Raw genomic sequence first — 24,671 nt, 5'->3', positions numbered from 1 at the left:
GTCTACGTGTTTCTACTGTTCTAGTGACGGTGAGAAAGAGCTCCCACTGGACTCCTGTTTACCATGGTAAGAGTCTCTGTTACTGGACTCCTGTTTAACATGGTAAGAGTCTCTGTTACTGGACTCCTGTTTACCATGGTAAGAGTCTCTGTTACTGGACTCCTGTTTACCATGGTAAGAGTCTCTGTTACTGGACTCCTGTTTACCATGGTAAGAGTCTCTGTTACTGGACTCCTGTTTACCATGGTAAGAGTCTCTGTTACTGGACTCCTGTTTACCATGGTAAGAGTCTCTGTTACTGGACTCCTGTTTACCATGGTAAGAGTCACTGTTACTGGACTCCTGTTTACCATGGTAAGAGTCTCTGTTACTGGACTCCTGTTTACCATGGTAAGAGTCTCTGTTACTGGACTCCTGTTTAACATGGTAAGAGTCTCTGTTACTGGACTCCTGTTTAACATGGTAAGAGTCACTGTTACTGGACTCCTGTTTACCATGGTAAGAGTCTCTGTTACTGGACTCCTGTTTAACATGGTAAGAGTCTCTGTTACTGGACTCCTGTTTAACATGGTAAGAGTCTCTGTTACTGGACTCCTGTTTACCATGGTAAGAGTCACTGTTACTGGACTCAAATCAAATCAAATTTATTTATATAGCCCTTCGTACATCAGCTGATATCTCAAAGTGCTGTACAGAAACCCAGCCTAAAACCCCAAACAGCAAGCAATGCAGGTGTAGAAGCACGGTGGCTAGGAAAAACTCCCTAGAAAGGCCAAAACCTAGGAAGAAACCTAGAGAGGAACCAGGCTATGTGGGGTGGCCAGTCCTCTTCTGGCTGTGCCGGGTGGAGATTATAACAGAACATGGCCAAGATGTTCAAATGTTCATAAATGACCAGCATGGTCGAATAATAATAAGGCAGAACAGTTGAAACTGGAGCAGCAACACGGTCAGGTGGACTGGGGACAGCAAGGAGTCATCATGTCAGGTAGTCCTGGGGCATGGTCCTAGGGCTCAGGTCCTCCGAGAGAGAGAGAGAGAGAGAGAAGAGAGAATTAGAGAACGCACACTTAGATTCACACAGGACACCGAATAGGACAGGAGAGGTACTCCAGATATAACAAACTGACCCTAGCCCCCCGACACATTAACTACTGCAGCATAAATACTGGAGGAAGGGTATAACCCCACCCACTTTGCTAAAGCACAGCCCCCACACCACTAGAGGGATATCTTCAACCACCAACTTACCATCCTGAGACAAGACTGAGTATAGCCCACAAAGATCTCCGCCATGGCACAACCCAAGGGGGGGCGCCAACCCAGACAGGATGACCACATCAGTGAATCAACCCACTCAGGTGATGCACCCCTGTTTAACATGGTAAGAGTCTCTGTTACTGGACTCCTGTTTAACATGGTAAGAGTCTCTGTTACTGGACTCCTGTTTACCATGGTAAGAGTCTCTGTTACTGGACTCCTGTTTACCATGGTAAGAGTCTCTGTTACTGGACTCCTGTTTAACATGGTTAGAGTCTCTGTTACTGGACTCCTGTTTACCATGGTAAGAGTCTCTGTTACTGGACTCCTGTTTAACATGGTTAGAGTCTCTGTTACTGGACTCCTGTTTAACATGGTTAGAGTCTCTGTTACTGGACTCCTGTTTAACATGGTTAGAGTCTCTGTTACTGGACTCCTGTTTAACATGGTTAGAGTCTCTGTTACTGGACTCCTGTTTAAACATGGTAAGAGTCTCTGTTACTGGACTCCTGTTTACCATGGTAAGAGTCACTGTTACTGGACTCCTGTTTAACATGGTAAGAGTCTCTGTTACTGGACTCCTGTTTACCATGGTAAGAGTCTCTGTTACTGTGTGTCGAAATCTGCACGGAGCCTTCACCGTGCGCTGCCACTTTAAGAGTGCATGAGCAGTAAGGAAGGAGGAAATAAAGAGAGCTCGTTCAGCTCTTTGGGAAGGGGCTCTTGGGTGGCGCGACAGATTGATTGTGTGTGCTGTGTTGCAGAAGTTTTGTTTGTTTTCAGCGTTTGTAGTTTATAAAGTATTTAACTCAATCATCGGTGTGACAGTTCCAGGTCGTGGTTGTTTTCGTTTGGGATCGCGCCAGTTATGGATCGCATGGATTAGTAGCAACCTTGTTGCGAAGCTTTAATATACATACCAACGGACGGTCAGACAGTACACCGGCACGCCCGAAGACCACAGCTAAGATCTCTCTTGTTCTCTTTCTCTCTTTCTCTTCCCTCTATCGTTCCAGTGCTTTACCCTGTAACAGACTCTCTATTTTTCAAATGCACTTCCCATTGAAGTTCATTAGAGGTGGACTATTATTGCCATGCCAGAAGTATTTGGGTGGACATCTTAGTTAAAAGGGAGGTTGCTTGCAAGTTGTGTATTATGTGAACTGTATTGAGGTGGGGTGTACTAATGACATGTGGCCGAGAAGATTTTGGACATTTTTAAGGCCTTTGGTGTCTATGAACACCCCCCACATTCATACCCTCTGCACTCCTCCACTGGAAGATAATACAGATTACTGCAAATCCTCTGTTGATGACTGGGTTCTTTCTTGTATGAAGTTGCTCTGCCATAATGAATATTATTATTGTATGAGGTATTCTTGTTGGGGTTACCCCTGTGCTGTGATGTGGGTTTTATATGGTGTGTATTCTCTTTTCTCTCCACTGGCTATCTGGTAAACAGGCTACACTCTAGGCAGTCTCTTCTGCTGATGTGTGTGGGTCTGGTAGTGTTACTCTCTCTATTCTACTCTTTTCGGCATGGTTAATACCTGCCTGGCGCCCGAACAAAATTTTTCGTTACCCCTCAAATAAATACCGCTACAACTGGACTCCTCTTTCAACATGGTAAGAGTGCTTCTATATTATTTTATCTTCGTTCAACTAGTTCATTGGCAGGTACTAAAATAGATACATACATTGGAAGGATTTGGTTAGAGATCTCACACAGTAGTATAAATACACACAGTAGGAGGATCTGAATCACCATGAAGGGTATTTGATAGTCCCTTGTGGTGGTCTGGATGTGAAGACCCCACTATTGAGAAAAGAGAACTTGTAGTATTAGAATGATTTGTTAAAACAAGGTAGGTGCTACAGTCTTCAGAGGTGGGGAGAGATCTTTGAGAGGGGAAATTGACAGATGGCCGCAGAGTGAGGGACTAATTATCCTGCAGATGACTGTTAGGAACTTTTAATGTAATAAGCCAATTAGTAGTATATATGTTAGTATTATGTATGTTGTAATTATGAACAGGTGTTCCTCTTATCAGGCCTTGTGTGTCGTCTCATACTTTTCATATCATAGTATTTCTTCTCATATAAATTTTTCATTGAGTATACTGCATATGAAGTATGTTCTGTCATGATGATGATGATGCTTTTGTATCTTCTTCATCTTGTTTCTCTGCAGGGTGCTGGAGCTCAACACTCCAACCTGGTAATCGTCCTGCTCATGACTACAGGTACACTAGTTGAGATTAAATTACATTTTAGTTGTACTTGTTTGTTTACCCCCTGAAAAAGAATGATCTGGATTCATCAGTGTGTACTGTTTCCATTTGAAAACTAAACCTCCCAGTACTTCTCTTTCTGTGGTTTCACTTGGATCTCTCCTGGAGCAGATGGCACAGATTCCAACACCGCATGTAATTCTTACTTCTTGGAACTTCTTTTTTAGTTTGTCAGTTAAAAACAAATTCACCAAAAGGGGTTGACATCCTATAGTATATAGTGTGACCATCTTCAGTATCAATTAATTTAACATGGAATTATGATTCAGCATCCTGATGTGTGACCCTAGGATGCATAGTAAACCTGACGTCCCAAGAATGCATATGAATTTTGTAGAACATCAATATTTTGAGTGATGATTTGGACCTTTTCAATAATTATTTTACTGTTTGAAATGGTTTTAGTCTCTCTTCAACAGTTTGATACACATTTCAATGATAACATTATGATAATTCATAACGGCTATTGGAAATATTAGCATATTTTTCTTGTAATTAATATAATTGTGAATAACAAAACAAAAACTACCTTAAACATGTTTTATAAAATTTCAAAACATTTATTTGAAAATCCAAAGTTTATGATCAATATAAATGACATCACTAACAATTGAATTTAGAAAACATGAACACTAAAATTAACTGTCTGTGTGTGTCATGCTTACTTATGCTGTCTTAGTCCATGCATTTGTTACAAAGCATGTGACTGTGCTCTTTGCAGACGGGTGTGTTGCACTGAGATCAACCAGCAGCTGACTTTTCTATCCTTTGCACTTGGGTAGAGCTGGCACCTCTTCCTCTGAGGGCCCTGGCTGCTGTGAGTGGTAGTGGCATGGCTCTCTCATCACCCTACATCTTTCCACTGCCTCAGTGATGACCTTTGGTATGTTGCAACAGCCTTCTATGAGCCTCTGCATGTGTGGGATCACAAGCTCTTTGACCAGCTCCTTGAGCTGTCGGGTGCTGTTCACACCTACCATGAAGTTGGGCTTCTGTGCCATAAATATGGGGTAAGCATTGAGGGTGGCAACATCCAGCAGGTTGTACCACAGCACCATTGGCCACCTCCTTGACTGGCGTTTGCATGTGTAATTACGCACCATCTGATCCATAATGTCCACTACTCCTTTTGTGCAGTTATTGTATTGGATCATCTCTGGCTTCTTCTTCGCACTGGCCTCATCTACCACTTTGTCGTCATGCAGGGTGCTCAGGAAGGCAACAGCTTTTCGCTGCTTCAGCACATAACTCACCATGGCCAAGTTGCCATTAAAACCAAACTCGGAGCAGTCTTGCTGGGCATGTACTGTGTGAACCTGCTTCTGCCCCGGAGTGGCACAAGCTGCTCATCCAGTCGCTGGGGATGAACCTTCCTCTACAGTTTACTAGGGAAAGGTCCCACACATACTGGAAGGCTGCCAGGTGACCCGTTGCCTCTCTGAACACTCTGGTCCTCTTGTCATCCAGCCTCCGGTAGCAACGGATATCCTCATATCTTCTGACCGACTTGGTGACATTATACATTGGATTCTGTAGTGGATCCAAAATGTGGCTCCCGTGTGGAGACATTCCAGCTGTTCTCCTTGCCGTGTGGAGACATTCCAGCTGTTCTCCTTGCCGTGTGGAGACATTCCAGCTGTTCTCCTTGCCGTGTGGAGACATTCCAGCTGTTCTCCTTGCCGTGTGGAGACATTCCAGCTGTTCTCCTTGCCGTGTGGAGACATTCCAGCTGTTCTCCTTGCCGTGTGGAGACATTCCAGCTGTTCTCCTTGCCGTGTGGAGACATTCCAGCTGTTCTCCTTGCCGGCGAGGAGGGTTAAACACATAAAGGCCTTTAGTTCCTCTTTGTTGACTTCTCGCCACTCTGTTCCTTTTGCTGTCGCGTTTCTCACTCCTTCTAAATTTCTACACTTTAGGACCTCCTCAATGATGTCACTAATGAACAGCTCGCAGGCATCTTTTGGTGATACAACTGTTGACCCCGGCACAGGCCCTGGGCAGCTCCTCAGGATGTTATGGCTTCTGGTCCTGCCTTTTAGTGGGGGGGGGGGGGTTCACTCCAGTAAGACTCCTTTTTACTCAGTCTATTTGACTGGTTTTCACTCTCCTCAGAGGAGGAGTCCTCCCCATCTGTAGAATCATCTAGGACAGCTGGACTACCAGGTGCATCCACAACTCCAACTTGACCCACAGGCACATAGTCTCTGTCATCTGAATTGGATACCTCAGATTTTGAGTCGGAGGCACCAATGGCTTCCTCATCCAGCATCTGTAAAACCATGTTGGTTGTATATTTGGCAACAATCTTATGAGCCATTTACAACACAGTGAATAGTGAAACACAAAAATGTAGACAGTAGTTGTATACGCGCTTCAATCATTTGAAAAGTAGGTAAAACTCATAAAACATATTGTGGTTTTACCAATACTCCAATTATTTTAACATTAGTGTGGCTAAGTTTAGACCCCCCTTCCCACATACTTCTAGTCATCTTCCAACTACTCCCCACCCCTCTCTGATTAGCTGGCTGATTACATTTTTTGGGGCAAAACATTATATCCGATCAACCAACAAACAGACTAACTTATACTAGCTAGCTGGCTAAGATCAAGATCAGGCTAGATGGCTATTATTATTATAATATAGTATACATTTCTCTCTAACTTCTGTAATGATGGACGTGCAAAAGTTATAGAATATTTTTTTATCTAAAGACATGTTTTGTAAGTATTTTACAAAAATTTGACCTCACATGTATCAGATGAGCAAAATTGTCTTCCGGTATTGTGAAATTGTTGACTGCAGATGTGTTGTCCACTGGAAATATATTCCTGACTGGAAAAATGTACTAGAATCAAAGGTTCCTATCAAATTCCATGAGAAATGTATATGGGGAAAAAATGTATCTGACATATGCAACCTTGGGGTAGTAATGCAAAAACTCTGTTAATCAATGAGTTAAAAAGGAGAAAAGAAAACGGTGGTTAACAAACATTAAAAACAAGATATTTAATAAATACTTTATTAATTCCACTGATTTTATTGTTGCAGCAAAAAGAAAGGTATGTTTCAGTGCAATGCAATGAATTCCATAGGAAATACCTAGGTCCATATTTGACCCACATATGAAAACTAGGGTTAGTCATGCAAAAACTATTTTTACTTCATTTAAAAAATAAAAAACAAAACTATGATGTTGGAACGTTAAAGACACATTGTTTAAGGAATTCCTGGAATATTAGATGTCAATTTTGGGGGGAATCAATACAGGAAAAAAACCATATGAATCCTCGGTTTTTAAAGGGCTCTTCTGTGACCATGCCCTGCTCTTACACGCTGAGAATCAGACCTAAGAAAGAGCAATTCAGGCACCTACAGCTTCCTGTTTGGGACTGACGTCACTTCTGGGGGGTGGACGGGGAATCCAGGGGTTAAATGTGACAGGTAAATCAACAGAATTAATTAATCCATGTGAATACAGATAAAATCCTATTATCCATTCATCATTGTCCATTTTTCTCCATCAAATGTTCAACTTAAGGCAGCTATTTTCGGACGAGTTGTATTCACACAAAGACCAACAAAAGCACGGATTACTCCGTAATTTAAGGACACAATAAGAGGAGAAGCTTTGGGGGGAGACTCTATTTTGCTTTACGTTACTGTCTGTTATTTTACTGGATTGACTTGATCTAATAAAGCTATTTTGTTTGAAATCAAATCAAAATGACCCCCACTCTACCCAGGGCTCCGTGTTGATTTGACCCCTGACCTAGTTGTGGACGGTGAGTGGGCCGTCCTGACCTGTGGCTCCTGCTTCATGAGCGAGAATCACACCTACAACTGGTACAGGGACACAACCTTTGACCTATACCAACAAGGTCAAGGTTATGGCCAACTACCTGGAACTAGACCCGGTAGGCAGGGAGGATTCAGACAGCTACTCCTGTGTGGTGAGCGGCAGAGAGGATTCCCCTGGTCCGGCAGTGATCACTTGACTCTGCACCTGTGCATCTCAGTATAGCAGGTAAGATATCCATTTAATTAAGGCAGAATAGACCGGCCATACTGTAGGTCGGGCAAATGTCAGATGCGCTGGTTTATATTTCTCCTAGTGGGCCGGTCTAAATGATCATTATTTGGCACGTAATAGACGCCTTCAGGAAAAAAGTGGGCCGGTGTGTTAGTAAAAAGTGGGCCGGTGTGTTAGTAAAAAGTGGGCCGGTGTGTTAGTAAAAAGTGGCCCGGTGTGTTAGTAAAAAGTGGCCCGGTGTGTTCGTAAATCCCTGGGCTGATTTCTGGTCCCAGTCAGTCCTGCATTAAGCACTCTCAACTTGTCATCTTCTGAAGGTGGTCACCTTCACCAGGGTTGTCAGTTAAATCTTTTGATGTGAGTAGAAGTTGTCTTTATCTGGTAGTCGTCCTCTACCAGGTAAACCAGTGTTTACAACTGTGGCTAAATTATGCTTGGGTAGTATTTTCAATTATGTCATTTATAGAGACAGGAGTAGGGTGAGTGGGACACCTGGCAAAGTGGGACACACAAGCTTTGTAATGGATATCTTTGAATGTGTACATCAACATAACCAACAACCAACGCCTGTGTGTTAGTAAGGATGATAAAAAAACTGGGTTCAGTGGGTATGACGTCATCACGATGGGCGTGGCATCCCGTGTAATGACGTGTTTCTAGAGGCATAATGCTATGTAAAATAATATTATTTACCTCAGAACCCAATGTCAAGGTTAGAGAAATAAAATGATAATTACTGTCTCATTACAACATATTTTGTAATGGGATGTCATTGTCAATCAAAATGACTAAATGGTTTTCTTACTACTCTCAACTTTTTAAAATATTGACATTTTGAGAGTACACCTGCAAGCAATGCAGGTGTAGAAGCACGGTGGCTAGGAAAAACCCCAGCCACTTTATTGTTAAGCCAATGGGTTTTTGGTTTGAGTTTGTCTTGCCTTCACCTACTCAACATGGCATCTTATTGGCTGGTTTGCGTAGCTTGCTTACGAGGGGGGATGTTCCAGTTAGAATCATCCCAGTGAACAAGCACCAAACCAGCGGTAAGTTGTTGGTTGCCAAGCACTGTACATCAAAAGCGATTCTTATACTCTCAAGTGATTTAAATGTACAATTTATATCAAATTGTTTGTAAATGTTATTCGAACATCACACATAAGATGCAGTGGTTTTTGGAGAATATTTGTTGTGCATTTTGTTGTAAAGAATTCCCGCCAGTACTAGCTAGCAACTTACTGTGTCTGGTGTGGGGGGGGTTCATATATTTTGTACAGTGCGTGAGTGCAGAGTTGGATGGTGAGACGTGCATTGCATGACGTGCAATTTTGTGCCGTTCCTAACAGAATAAAGCTACATGACTGGTGCTACATATTGGAGTTCCGTGTCGATGACTGATTGTACACAACGCAAGAAGAGTACTGTTACACTAGGCAAGTCATTTAAGAACATTCTTATTTACAATGACGGCCTACTGGGGAACAATGGGTAAACAGCCTTGTTCAGGGACAGGGGCAGACGGATAGATTTTTACCTTATCAGCTCGGGGCTCTAACCACTAGGTTACCTGCCACCCCAGGTAGTAAGAACCATTTACAGTCATTTTCATTGACAATTACAAAATATGTTGTAATGAGACACTGAATATCTTTTCTTAGTTTTTTATAACCTTAATGTAATTTTACCATTATGCCTCTACAAACACGTCATTACACGGGATGTCACGCCCACCATGACGCCATATCAATTGAACCCATTTATTTTTATCATCCTCACATGCTTCCTCACTAACAGACAGGCATTGGTTGTTGGTTATGTTATTGTACACATTCAAAAACGCTGTGCCAATTGTGCACCGCCTTATGGGATTCCCAACCACCGCTGGATGTGATACTGACGCCTCTTGCGCTAAGACGAAGTGCCTTAGACCGCTGCGCCACTCGGGAGCCCAAAATGGGAAAGGGTGCAAATGTGTGAGATGCATCAAAAGTTCAGAAAAACATCAGGGAAGCTCATCAGGTAGACTATAGGACTTGTGTGTGTGTGTGGAGAAGATCTGCGTTGCTTTTAGTTGCTAGACGAATGATCATGAACTCACCTCAATTTAGCTAACATTTCCCAGCCTAATTGAAACCAAATATCCAAACGGAGATTCAGTGAAAACAAAAATCTGACATTGATTGATTTATCCATATGAGTTCTCATGCTTGTCTCAAAGCAGCGCGATGACTCTGTCCCAATTAAAACGGTGCTGGAATTAACAATTGACCACATGGCAATTGCTTTACATTTATTACAACCAGTTTTAGGTAGCCTACCGGAGCACCATTGTTTTTAAATTACTATTAAGACATCATTTCTGAATTAAAGTTGATAACAAGTCTTCATGTTGGATAAAATAATGTTAGAATGTAGGCTAAATACAACGCATCATCCAAATTACACGATTGCCTACACATACTGTAAGTGGCTAAAGGAAAATTATATTTTTTAAATTTTAAAACACCAAATTAGGCCTACTTTATATTCGGTTTGTTGTGTATTTTTAAAATAAATTACATGGCGTTTTTGGCATAACAGTAGCCCGACATTATCATGCTGTTATATTCGGTTTGTTATGTAGATTACAAATTAATCATGAAGTGATCTGGCGAGACATGGCACCATTCTCCTGACTATAACAGTTGGAAGACTTCGGGAGTTGCATGTAAGCACCGCTCTATGAACTAAGAGGCGCGTTCAGTATTTTTCTAATTAAAAAAATATATACATTTAACTTTCTTTTTTTTTTTACACCGTTGAAGGAACGAAAAGATTCGGGGCTGACGCAAACTTATTCGGGGCTAAAGCCCCGAAAGCCAGGTCCTGGTGATGTCCATGCTACAGCAATAGACATTTGTTGTCCAAACAGTTTCTCCGCGATTGTATTTTTAAATGTTGCGATATGCCTGGCTGGCTCTCTGCTTTTCACTGACAGTCGCAACTCGACAATAATTTATTTGTCATTTGCAGCACTGTTGAAGGCTATGCGATTTAAAACAATCCACAGCTTTTAAAAAAAGAAAAGCTAATGATCCTCTGTGGCCAAATCATGCTTTCTGGTGTAGTAGTTCATTTAGAATGATTTCATAAATATATCGACACGAGTAAGCTAATTAGCTATGTCATTTTGGCAATTTAATTACATTTACTTTAGGAAAATCTCAGCTTAACCTTATGGACACGCCGCCTCTGTCTTTTAATGTTTCATAAACAATCACTTAACGAAGACGCTCTTCTTGTAGGCTAACCGCGCACATTCATCCACTCACAAAATAATTACAGCATCCAAACCCCAACAGTCCACTGTGCACCTAAAATTTGATGAATTGAAATCGACATCTGTTACAAAACACCTATGTGTATTGTAATGACATTCTGCGATTGTCATTAGGCTTACACTTGTAGCCTGAATTGATGCGTCCAATGTCCACCCGTGCCTCGGTCTCCGACACTCCTCTCCGCCTTATCCGTGATTCTCTGCCACTCATCTCCACCTTGACAAAATGTATGTGTTCTCCTCAAACCACAACGCAATTTGGAGCGTATACCTCCCGGTTTCCAGTCAAAACTGACAGTTAATTAACATAAAACAGGGTTAGCGTCTCCTGGCTTCAACACATATCTTACAAGCCACTGACGCAGACCTTTGGAATATCTACATTTTAAAAAGACTAATCCATTTGATATAGCTCACACCGTCACAATCAATCTTTTACTTATTTTAGGCGGGTCTAAAGAAACATTATGACATGAAGAAAATGTAGCCTGTGTCAGAACAACAGAATCATATTCTGACATGTCGTTATGTTAGGCCCTGATCTGGCTATGCCATATGGCTGTGGGCCACTAGTTCATTTAGCAGGAAAGATGTGCTTATATGTGGTATTATTTTATAGTAAAAACAAAATTGAACATAGTTTACTTAAAAAATAAATTATATTTTTCCCCAAACGATTTAAGGGAGTGCGCACATGCAGCTATTCTGTGTTGAGCGGTTAACGAAGAAACGTGTCCTCCTATATGCTTCATTTAGAGTTACGTATGCAACTTTAGTTGTGACGCAAATGTTTGCCTACATGTTGAAGTCTAATGCATAAAGGCTGCGAGATGCGACGAATGATTTGAAAAAAGTCGCATCAAAGGGAAGGCTCTGCTCTCTGTGCTGGCTCTGTTGTGCAGTCTCGAATTCACATTTTTACATGCATTTTACAATATTGTCACGCTATATTCTCAATTGAATCTGGTCTTTACGTATAGCCTAATAATATATGTGTATATACTTTCGATTTAGAATTTCTGAATATTTTTTTTTTTTTTTTTTTTTTTTTTTTTTTTTTTTTTTTTTGCGCAACGATGTGCCTAAACGTCAGAGGGAGGGGTTCTCAGGTTTTAACCTTCCAACGCAGTCACATCCTCACCATATTTCACACTACACGGTCAATTTATCATAGAAGGTAAGAATTTCCCTTAATTACATTAGATTCGTTTTGGTGTAATATTTGGAGTAAATCTTTGTTGAACCTATTTCTGTGTACTTGACAATTTATCAAACTGGGATGGATTTGAAATACTTTGAAGCTTCAAAGAGATTTAGGAAATATGTCATACTCTAAAATAGTGTATGAACATACCTAGTGCTTTGTAACATTTGGCATTTCACCCTACAGTGGAAATTGTCACCCTTTATACACCATTTTATAAAGTATGAAATATGCTTAGATTTGTGAAGCATTTATGGAGTGCTTATGAAGGCTTTATGTACACTATATAAAGCCTTAAAGTTGTACTTTGTTTAAAGTGAGACCAAAATATGTTCTCATGAGTTCAGTCATGTTCCATAGATTGAGACGTGAGAGAAAGAAATGTGGTGCATTTGCTTCAAAGGGAGGAGAGAAGATGGGGACACTACCACTTTCTCGAAAGAGAGTTTGTCTTGTGGAAGAAAAAAGGGAGACACTGAAGGGAGGATAGCAGAGGACAACCGTCTCATTGGTGGAGAAATGCCCTGTCAACAAAAGTGAGGACGATTTCGATTAAATGTTTGAGGTCAGAATTTTACCTTGTAATACCAGGGTAAGGACACAGGGTTACCTCTTTCTCCCCCTCTCTCTCCCCTGCACAGACCAACCTACAATCCCCAGTCTACCATCACAGTGCAGGGTGGAAGCATTGTAATTGCCCCAGAGATCAACTCCACAGTAGGAGGTGACATCAACATCAACATTGGAACAAAGGTATAAACTTGTAACTCTTCCACTTTCTATAAATGGCTGTGAGGAAAAAGGTATTGGGGTGTCAGGAAGCCTAGTGGTTAGAGCAAAGGGCCAGGAACTGAAAGGTTGGTGGATCGAATTCCTGAGCTGACAAGGTAAAACAAATCTGTCGTTCTGAGCATGTCAAGTTAACCTATTGTTCCTAGGCCATCATTGCAAATAAGAATTTGTTCTTAACTGACTTGTTCAGTTAAATAAATAAAACCATTGCAGACTGAAAAAGCCATCAGCAGCGCAGGAAGAAACTTTCAGACCAAAGTTTCCTGTGTAAAGGAGAAGTTGTTGTTAAACTCTCAAACAGTGCAGTAATATCTAACAATTCCCAACAACTACCTAATACACACATCTAAAGGGGTGAATGAGAATATGTACATATAAGTATATGGATGGCCAAGTGGCATAGGCAAGGTGCAGTAGATGGTATAAAATACAGTATATACATGTAATGTAAGATATGTAAACAATATTAAAGTGGCATTATTTAAAGTGCCATTGTTTTAAAGTGACTAGTGATCAATGTAAGTGTCCAGTGATTGGGTCTCAGTGTAGGCAGCAGCCTCTGAGGTAGTGATTGCTGTTTAACAGTCTGATGGCCTTGAGATTGAGAAACAGCTTCTATCTCGCGGTCCCAGCTTTGATGCACCTGTACTGACCTTGCCTTCTGGATGATAGCGGTGTGAACAGGCAGTGGCTCAGGTGGTTGTTGTCCTTGATCTTTTTGACCTTCCTGTGACACCGGGTGCTGTAGGTGTCCTGGAAGGGCAGATAGTTTGCCCCCAGTGATGCGTTGTGCAGACTGCACTACCCTCGAGAGCCTTGCGGTCGAGGGCGGTTCAGTTGCCGTACCAGGCTGTCATACAGCCCGACAGGATGCTCTCGATTGTGCATCTTTAAGAGTTTGTTCGGGTTTTGGTTGACAAGCCAAATTTCTTCAGCCTCTGGTTGGACCATTTCAGTTGGTCTGTGATGTGTACGCCGAGGAACTTAACTTTTCACCTTCTCCACTGCTGTCCCTTCGATGTGGATAGGGCGGTGCTCCCTCTGCTGTTTCCTGAAGACCACGATCTTCTCCTTTTGTTGAGGTTGAGTGAGTGTTTTCCTGACACTACACTCAGAGTGCCCTCACCTCCTCCCTGTAGGCTGTCTCGTCGTTTCTTGGTGATCAAGCCCACTACTGTTGTGTCGTCCGCAAACTTGATGATTGAGTTGGAGGCATGCATTGGCCACGCAGTCATGGGTGAACAGGGAGTACAGGAGAGGGCAGAGCACACAACCTTGTGGGGCCCCAGTTTTGAGGGTCAACAAAGTGGAGATGGTTTCCTATCTCCACCACCTGGGTGTGGCCCGTCAACGTCCAGGACCCAGTAGCACAGGGAGGGGCTCAGACCCAAGGCCTCCAGCTTGATGATGAGCTTGGAGGGTACTATATTGTTGAATACTGAGCTGTAGTCAATGAACAGCATTCTTACATAGGTATTCCTTTTGTCCAGATGGGATAGGGCAGTGTGCAGTGCGATTGCATCATCTGTGGACCTGTTGGGGCGGTATGCAAACTGAAGTGGGTCTAGGGTGCCCGGTAATGTGGCTGTGATATGATCCTTGAATAGCCTCTCAAAGCATTCCATGATGACAGATGTGAGTGCTACGGGGCGGTAGTCATTTAGTTCAGTTATCTTTGTTCCTGTACCCAATAAGGCAATGGTAGGCATCTTGAAGCATATGGGGACAACAGACTGGGATAGGGAGCGATTAAATATGTCTGTAAACACACCAGCCAGCTGGTCTGCGCATGCTCTGAGGACGCTAGGGATGCCGCCTGGGCCAGCAGTCTTGCGACGATTAACATGTTTAAATGTTTTACTCACATCAGCCACTGAGAAGGCGGGGGGGCGCGCAGTCTTTGTTAGCGAGTCGCAACAGTGGCACTGTATCTTCAAAGCGCACAAAGGTGTTTGTCTGGAAGCAAGACGTCGGTGTCCGTGACGTGGCTGGTTTTCTTTTTGTAGTCCATTATTTCCTGTAGACCCACATCTTGTCTGAGCCGTTGAATTGAGACTCCACCTTGTCTCTGTATCGGAATTTAGCTTGTTTGATTGCCTTGCGGCGGGAATAACTACACTGTTTATATTCAGCCATATTACCAGACCTCTATCCATGGTAAAATGCAGTGGATCACGCTTTCAGTTTTTCACGAATGCCGCCATCCATCCACGGTTTCTGGTTAGGGTAGTTTTTAATAGTCACCGTGGGTACGACATCTCCAATGCACTTATTTATAAACTCACTCACCGAGTCAGCATATAGATCAATGTCATTCTCAGAGGCTGACCGGAACATATTCCAGTCTTGGAGCTTGACTTCCAATTGGTCAGACCAGCGTTGACTGGTTCTCGCCACTGGTACATCCTGTTTGAGTTTCTGCCTATAGGCTGGGACGAGCAAGATGGGGTCGGATTTGCTGAAGAGGGGGCTTTGTATGCATCGCGGAAGTTAGAGTAGCAGTGGTTGAGAGTATTAGCCCTAAGTGTCGTGCAATCAATATGCTGATAAAGTTAGGCAACATTGATCTCACCTTTGCTTTGTTAAAATCCCCAGCTACAGTAAATGCAGCCTCCGGGTATATAGTTTCCATTTCACATAGAGTCCAGTGAAGTTCCTTGAGGGCCGTCTTGGTGTTCGCTTGAGGGGGAGGGGGGGGATGTACACAGCTGTGACTACAACTGACAAGAATTATCTTGGTAGGGAGAATGGCCTGCATTTGATTGTAAGGAATTCTAGGTTGGGTGAGCAGAAGGACTTGAGTCCCTGTGTGTTTTAATCACACCATGAGTTGTTAATGATAAATCATACTACCCCGCCCTTCCGCTTCCCAGAGAGGTGTTTATCTCTGTTGGCACGATGCATGGAGAAGCCTGGTGGGTGGACCGATTCCGACAACTTATCCTGAGAGGCATGTTTCAGTGACACAGAATGTTAGTCTCTGTCTCTCTGGAAGACAACCCTCGCTCTAATGTTGTCTAGTGACTGGACATCGCTCCCCGCTCCCGAGTATTCTACTTGCCAATGTGTCCGTTTATGAAGCCTGACCAGAAGACCACTCCATCTGCCCCTTCTGCATTGCAGTTGGTTTTGTCAGCTGCTGGGATTTGATCCATTGTCCTGGGTGGTGGCCCGAAGAGAGGATCTGCTTCTGGAAAGTCGTATTCCTGGTCATAATGTTGACGTTGCTTTCTAAAAAAATATATATACACACACACACACACACACACACACACACACACAATGCAAGGTCGCAATTGTAAATGAGAACTTGTTCCAACTTGCCTACCTGGTTATATAAAGGTGAAATAAAAAAAATCCATTCCCCACCCCCAAGAACCTCCCAATGCACCAACAACCAAGAAAATTAACTAAAGAGAGAAAGAGAGACTGAAAACAACAATGCAAAAAACAAAAAGGACAACAAGGACAACTAAAATCATAATAGCAATGCCAACTGTATATGTCTGGCACTATTACATGTATGTGTTTTGTATGAGTTTATTTGAATGAGAATGTGTGTAAATGCATGTGTACAAACACCTACACATCAGCCTCGCCCATACCCGGGCGCGAACCAGGGACCCTCTGCACACATCAACAACTGACACCCACGAAGCATCGTTACCCATCGCTCCACAAAAGCCACTACTTCAAGGTCTCCGAGCAAGTGACGTCACCGATTGAAACGCTATTTAGCGCGCACCACCGCTAACTAAGCTAGCTATTTCACATCCGTTACACAGGCAAGCCGGCATTAGCTGTAAAAACACTGCCCCTCAGTGTCATTCAAACATACTTTTTTACTCATATCTTAGAATGATGATCAATCTCCCGCACAGCAACTCTACTCCCACTTGTCTCTAATTCCACATCCCAACCCTCAGCTTCCCTTAGCCCATCCCACTTATCTCTGCTGGCCACCCTCTTCGGATTTCTATGCAACATCTTTCAACTATGCTGTGATGTTTAACATACATTTTCTATCTAATCGAAGAGCATCCACAGATTGCGAGTTGAAGATAAATACGTTTACTAAGAGTAATAATTTACTGACCCGGTCTCTCCAGATCTCCTAACAGTACTATTTCTAGGGTCAATTTTACATCAATGCTATGCATTTTCAGCCGTTCCTGAACCAGAGACCAGAAACGGGCTACATGAGGGCAATACCAAACTAAATGGTCTATTGATTCTGTATTACAACAAAATCTGCAGAGCTTCAATGATTTTATGCCCCAAATATTCAACATTTTGTTGGTGGCAAGAATTCTATGTCATTTTAGCTGAAAAGCACGAAGTCTTGAATCTTGCGTCATTTTATATATCAACTCATACACCCTGTACCATGGAATCAGTACATCAGAAATCTCTACCCAACTATTTTGCAATCTGTATGGCACAGTTGTCAACATCCTGGTCCTCAAATGAAACTGGTATACTTTCCTATTGATGCTATTTTTATTATGTTTGTGTTTGTGAACAGAGCCCCAGGACCAGCTTGCTTATCTCTCTCTAGGTGATGGCTTTGTTGTGGAATGTATGGGAATCACTTCCTTTTAGGTGGTTGTAGAATTTCACGGCTCTTTTCTGGATTTTGATCATTAGCGGGTATCAACCTAATTCTGCATTTATTTTTGTCTTACTGAGATTTACTGTCAGGGCCCAGGTCTGGCAGGATCTGTGCAGAAGATGGGTGCTGCTGTAGGCCCTCTTTGGTTGGGAACAGAAGTACCAGATCAGCAGCAAACAGACATTTGGCTTCAGATTCTAGTAGGGTGAGGCCAGGTGCTGCAGACTTTTCTACTGCCCTCGCCAATTCATTGATATATATGTTGAAGTGGGTGGGGCTTAAGCTTCCTCCCTGTCTCACCCCTCCCCCCCACCCCTTTGTCTCACCCCTCCCCCTGTCCCTGTTTTTTGCCAATTTTAACTGACCACTTGTTTGTGTACATGGATTTTATGTCGCTCTCTCTCTCTTCCTGCAGTGAGGTGTCCATGTGACCTGTCCCCAGTGTGAAGAGATCCAGAACACATTGGGGAACACTGTCATCCAGCTGTTAATAAATCATTGACAATAATTCTCTAATTCGTTTCATGTTGTTACATCAAGGAGAGAACAAACATTCAATAAAATTCACAAGTTGATTTAAAACCTGTTTAATTCTCTCATTCTTGACAGATTTGTCAAATTGTGACACAGAAAAATCACTTTCCGTGCGTTCATGGCAGTGTTGCTTGTCGACATTTGGCTTCTGGTGAGGGGAAAACCATTCACGTGTATTTCAGAGTGGGTCTGTGTAACATATGTTGATGTGGGTCTGTGGTAACTGTCCAATGTCAGTGTATGCTGCTGGTACAGACATTGCACTTTTAGGTGCATTAAAGGATTCCTGCACTGCCTATTAAGTGAATATAGAGCATCTATATTCGTTCTGAGCCCTCTCATGTACTCCCTGTTCACCCACGACTGCGTGGCCACGCACGCCTCCAACTCAATCATCAAGTTTGCGGACGACACAACAGTGGTAGGCTTGATTACCAACAACGACGAGACGGCCTACAGGGAGGAGGTGAGGGCCCTCGGAGTGTGGTGTCAGGAAAATAACCTCACACTCAACGTCAACAAAACTAAGGAGATGATTGTGGACTTCAGGAAACAGCAGAGGGAACACCCCCCCCCATCCACATCGATGGAACAGTAGTGGAGAGGGTAGCAAGTTTTAAGTTCCTCGGCATGCACATCACAGACAAACTGAATTGGTCCACTCACACAGACAGCATCGTGAGGAAGGCGCAGCAGCGCCTCTTCAACCTCAGGAGGCTGAAGAAATTCGGCTTGTCACCAAAAGCACTCACAAACTTCTACAGATGCACAATCGAGAGCATCCTGGCGGGCTGTATCACCGCCTGGTATGGCAACTGCACCGCCCTCAACCGTAAGGCTCTCCAGAGGGTAGTGAGGTCTGCACAACGCATCACCGGGGGCAAACTACCTGCCCTCCAGGACACCTACACCACCCGATGCTACAGGAAGGCCATAAAGATCATCAAGGACATCAACCACCCGAGCCACTGCCTGTTCACCCCGCTGTCATCCAGAAGGCGAGGTCAGTACATGTGCATCAAAGCTGGGACCGAGAGACTGAAAAACAGCTTCTATCTCAAGGCCATCAGACTGTTAAACAGCCACCACTAACATTGAGTGGCTGCTGCCAACACACTGTCAATGACACTGACTCAACTCCAGCACTTTTAATAATGGGAATTGATGGGAATGATGTAAATATATCACTAGCCACTTTAAACAATGCTACCTTATATAATGTTACTTACCCTACATTATTCATCTCATATGCATACGTATATACTGTACTCTATATCATCTACTGCATCCTTATGTAATAAATGTATCACTAGCCACTTTAACTATGCCACTTTGTTTACATACTCATCTCATATGAATATACTGTACTCGATATCAGCTACTGTGTCTTGCCTATGCTGCTCTGTACCATCACTCATTCATATCCTTATGTACATATTCTTTATCCCCTTACACTGTGTATAAGACAGTAGTTTTGGAATTGTTAGTTAGATTACTTGTTGGTTATTACTGCATTGTCGGAACTAGAAGCACAAGCATTTCGCTACACTCGCATTAACATCTGCTAACCATGTGTATGTGACAAATAAAATTTGATTTGATGTGATTTGATCTCCCATTTCGGAAATGTCACCTATTTATTTACCGAAGTTATCTTTAGCTTGTAAAACAAAACTTGGAGCTTGACATCACTCTGGGAGTCACATTAACGATGTACCTGAACATTACACTCTGGGAGTCACATTAACGATGTACCTGAACATTACACTCTGGGAGTCACATTAACGATGTACCTGAACATTCCACTCTGGGAGTCACATTAACGATGTACCTGAACATTACACTCTGGGAGTCACATTAACGATGTACCTGAACATTACACTCTGGGAGTCACATTAACGATGTACCTGAACATTACACTCTGGGAGTCACATTAACGATGTACCTGAACATTACACTCTGGGAGTCACATTAACGATGTACCTGAACATTACACTCTGGGAGTCACATTAACGATGTACCTGAACATTACACTCTGGGAGTCACATTAACAATGTACCTGCACATTACACTCTGGGAGTCACATTAACGATGTACCTGAACATTACACTCTGGGAGTCACATTAACGATGTACCTGAAAAGTAACTTCAATAAAACACACCTGTATACCAGTTGTGTGTACCTGGTACAGAGTACATCCTCATGGAGAGAGCCCTGACAGCGTTGACACTGTCCACAGGCGAGAGAAGCGCTCCTCCAGAGTACTTAAGTGGAAGATCTAGAATTCAAAGAGATTCAACATTAAGTACAAATCAGGAGAGATTCACCATTAAGTATACTGAACAAAAATATATACGTAAACTGCTACAATTTCTAAGATTTTGCTGAGCTACAGTTCATTAAAAGGAAATCAGTCAATTTAAATGAATTCATTAGGCCCTAATCTATGGATTAACATGACTGGGCATGGGGTACAGCCATGGGTGAGCCTGGGAGGGCTTAGGGTCACCCACTGGGGAGCCAGGCCCACAAAAGGGCTTTAGACAGAGATACTCCTCCGCACCTTCCTGTAGTGTTGAGAATGTAAGTCAACACATTAACCACGAGGTTAACATCCCATAGTATATAGAGTGTGAGCATCTTCAGTGTCAATTAATTTATGATGGAATTACAATTCAGCATCCTGATGTGTGACTTACACCCCCAAGAGAGTCTGCTACTTAAAGGTCTCTTCTGTGACCATGCCCTGCTCTTCCACACTGAGAATCACAGACCTGAGAGAGCGATTCAGACACCTACAGCTTCCTGTTTGGGACTGATGTCATTGCTAGGGGGTGGATGAGGAATCCAGGAGTAAGGTTAAATATGACAGGTAAGGCCACGGCATGAATTCATCCACATGAATACAGATAAAATAGTATTATCTATTAATCATTGTCCGTTTTTGTCCGACAAATATTCAACTCAAGACAGCTATTTTCTGACAAGTTGCATATGCACAAGGTTTTTTTAGGCCAACAAAAGCACATGCTGTTTTTGACTGACAATCATTTCCTCTGTCCGTCATCCGTCAGCAAATGACTACCGTTGAAAAAAGCATTGGCTTCATCTGTAATTTTAAGAAAACAAAAGAATCTTCTGGAAGCTTTGGGAGGAGAATATATTATGTTTTATGTTACTGTCTGTTATTTTGCTGGATTGACTTGATCGAATAAAGCTATTTTGTTTGAAATCACTCTACCCAGGGCTCCATGTTGATTTGACCCCTGACCTAGTTGTGGATGCCGAGTGGGCCGTCCTGACCTGTGGCTCCTGCTTCATCAGCGAGAATCCCACCTACACCTGGTACAGGGACAAACAGCCTTTGACCTATACCAACAAGGTCAAGGTTATAGCCAACTACCTGGAACTAGACCCGGTAGGCAGGGAAGATGCAAACAGCTACTCCTGTGCGGTGAGCGGCAGAGAGGATTCCCCTGGTCCGGCAGTGATCCTTGTAGTGGGATGTAAGTAGTGTATAGAGAGGATATTAGAAATGTATGAATTTCATCTCTTATATGTCACTATCAAATCATCTATTAGTTCTGAGAGTCAGCGACCCAAATATGGCTTTGTTTACTGACCTACATCTTAGCATTAGCTTGAAAAACAACAAAGGGGTATACTACAGCTAACTTTGATAAACAACTAGAAATAACCATTGATGTTCTGATTCATTAAGAAAGCTAAACTTCAATGTGTGTTTTTGGTTGTTCAGTCAATTAGACCATGTCATTTTAAGCTTGTTTTCTATGAATAAAACATTATTTTAGAATATTTAGTTAGCTGGCTAACTCATCGACCCTGCTTCATCGTAACCCCCTCTGGAGTGGAAGGACCCCAGTCAGCATGTGCTAAATAACACGCCATGAACAGCTCAATGTCACCACAACATGAGCTGTGGGTGTTAATCTAGATGTCACAAACTCTCTTCATTTTCTCCTCCAGACTTCCCAAAGAACACCTCAGTGTCAGTCACAGTCAGTCACTCTGGTGAAATAGTGGAGGGCAGATCAGTGACTCTGACCTGCAGCAGTGATGCCAAGCCACCAGTGGACAAATACACCTGGTACAAGAAGAATGAAGAACAGACGGGGTTCTCAGAAACAGGATCAGGGCAGAGTTACATCATCCTTAACATCAGCAATGAGGACAGCGGGCAGTACTTCTGTAAGGCTGAGAATCAATACAGACCACTTGACTCTGCAACTGTGCATCTCAGTGTAGCAGGTAAGATATCCATTTAATTAAGGCAGAATAGACCGGCCATAATGTAGGTCGGGCAAATGTCAGATGGGCTGGTTTATATTTCTCCTATTGGGCCGTTCTACATGATGATTATTCATTGTCAGATATGCTGGTTTATATTTGGCCTAACAATAGGGGCCTTGAGGAAAAAAGTGGGCTGGTGTGTTAGTAAATCCCTGGGCTGATTTCTGGTCCCAGTCAGTCCTGCATTAAGCACTCTCAACTAGTCAACTTCTGTAGGTGGTCACCTTCACCAGGGTTGTAGGTTAAATGTTTTGATGTGAGTAGAAGATGTCTTCATCTGTTAGTCGTCCTCTCCCAGGTAAACCAGTGTTGGCAGCTGGATCTCTCCTACTCATCTTCTACGGCACACTGAAGAAGAGGTGAGTCCATTAGGATAGCAGGGTTGGACAGGGCCGTCACCATAGTTTCGTAACATTCGGGGCTCAGTCCTGAAGACCAGGTGCTGAGGGGTTTGTAGGTCTGAGAAATAAATGTGCCTTTTCTAAATAATTTCCTGCAATTCTACATCATTTTACATGACTGGAGACATTACATTCATATTTTTTATACCACACAAATGATCAAAATGACAAGCTACTCTTAAATGTACATACTGAGATCAATAAAACGAATGACCAATGTCTTAAATGCAACCAATAGTATAGACCAATGAAAAGAGTGGACCCACAGATCTCAGGCCTAAAGTATGAGGAAATTACAGTCCATCACCTTTCCAGTGCCACTCCCCTATTCATACAGATTCTTCCCTCAATTGTATTTTGAAAAATTGCCAAAACTTCCAGATACCACGTGCTGTTAATTGACAGCCACAACTCAACAACCAGCTGTTTTATATTTGCACGGCTGCCCAATTGCGTGATTCACGACTGTTGGCAAAACACCATCTACAGCAATTAATTTAAATTATGCTAAATTATGCTGGTGTAGTATTTTCAATTATGTCATTTATTTATAGAGACATGAGTAGGCTGAGTATTGGTTAAGTGGGACACCTGGCAAAGTGGGACACATAAGCTTTGTAATGGATTCTTTAAATGTGTACAACAACCAATGTCTGTGTTAGTGAGGGAGCATGTGGTGATAAAAATGGGTTCATTTGGTATGACGTCATCATGGTGGGCGTTGCATCCCGTGTAATGACGTGTCTGTAGAGCCAAGATGGTATGTAAAATGACATTGGGTTCTAAGGTAAATAATGTTAAGGTTATAAAAACTAAGAAAGGATATTCAGTTTCTCATTACAAGATATTTTGTAATGGGATGTCATTGTAAATAAAAATGACTAAATGGTTTTGTTACTACTCAACTTTTTTAGAATATTGATATTTTGAGTGTCGCAGTACGTCAACCGCCTACTGTCAAACTGGGAACCCCTAGGCCATTTTAATGCAGAAAAAAATTAAATACATTTTCTAAATAGGATCATATGTTTAATTTTCTTCAAATCTGCTAAAGCTGCATTTTACTTAAAGATATTACCTCACCAACATTTAAAAAAAAATCGTAGTTATATTCATAACCATACAGGTGTATGATGACTAAAAAGTCGTCATGCACCAGATGAAAACATCATGACTGGTTTTGTTTATGCCACATTAAAATGCATTGGCGGCGTGTCCATAAGGTTAAGCTTTTCCTAAAGTAAATTGAATTAAATTGCCAAAATGATAGCCTAATTAGCTAACTCCTGTCTATACATAAATATTTGAAATCATTCAAAATAAGCTACTACACCAGAAAGCATGATTTGGCCACAGAGGATCATTAGCTTCTTTAAAAAGCTGTGGATAGTTTTACTCCTACAGCCGAGCCGGCAGGGCCCGCAATTTGGGAAGCGGGCTGCAAATGAAAAATGTATTATTGTTGAGTTGCGACTGAGACCCAGCCAGGCATATCGCTATATTTAAAAATACAATCGCGGAGACGCTGTTTGGACAACAAATGTATATTTCTGTACAATGGACATCAGCAGGACCTGGTTTTTGAGTCAGTCCGGAATCTTTAACGTTGCTGCAATGGTTATAAAAAAAATGTGCCGCCGGAATGCGCCTCTTAGTTCATAGAGCTGTAGTTACATGAAACTCCCGAAGTCTTCCCGAATGTTATAATTAGGATTGTGGTGCTGCGGGTGCACAGCAGAGCGACGCTCCAAACTTCTCAGAATTGTGCCATGTCTCGCAAGATCACTTAATGATTAATAAGGATTCAACATAACAATCCGAATACAATAGCATGATAATGTCAGGCTACTGTTATACCAAAAACACCATGTAATTTCTTACGACAATTTAGGATGATTGTGCTGAAATGTTG

General features: G+C 42.4%; 1 protein-coding gene across 7 annotated transcripts; it reads left to right on the top strand.

Moving 5' to 3' along the window:
• Positions 1-1,751: 1,751 nt before the first annotated feature.
• Positions 1,752-22,886, top strand: LOC112238547 (B-cell receptor CD22-like). 7 transcript variants are annotated; one of them, XR_002951635.2, is made up of 8 exons: positions 1,919-2,886; positions 3,452-3,503; positions 7,299-7,579; positions 11,998-12,081; positions 12,469-12,644; positions 12,750-12,861; positions 17,590-17,727; positions 17,928-18,094. XR_002951635.2 is itself a non-coding variant. In XM_042314300.1 (5 exons), the coding sequence occupies exons 1-5, from the start codon at positions 1,779-1,781 to the stop codon at positions 22,719-22,721; spliced, it is 699 nt and encodes a 232-aa protein (XP_042170234.1). In that variant the 5' UTR covers positions 1,752-1,778; the 3' UTR covers positions 22,722-22,886. The 7 variants fall into 7 exon arrangements, 2 of the variants coding, with proteins under 2 accessions (XP_042170234.1, XP_042170235.1); XR_002951636.2 differs by lacking the exon at positions 17,590-17,727 and having other exon boundaries at positions 1,923-2,886; positions 12,512-12,644; XR_002951634.2 differs by lacking the exon at positions 17,590-17,727 and having other exon boundaries at positions 1,923-2,886.
• The last annotated feature ends 1,785 nt before the right edge of the window (positions 22,887-24,671 follow it).

This window comes from Oncorhynchus tshawytscha, unplaced genomic scaffold (genome assembly GCF_018296145.1).
Source record: "Oncorhynchus tshawytscha isolate Ot180627B unplaced genomic scaffold, Otsh_v2.0 Un_contig_8108_pilon_pilon, whole genome shotgun sequence".
Taxonomy (NCBI): domain Eukaryota; kingdom Metazoa; phylum Chordata; class Actinopteri; order Salmoniformes; family Salmonidae; genus Oncorhynchus; species Oncorhynchus tshawytscha.
This window is presented reverse-complemented; position numbering and strand designations above follow the sequence as displayed.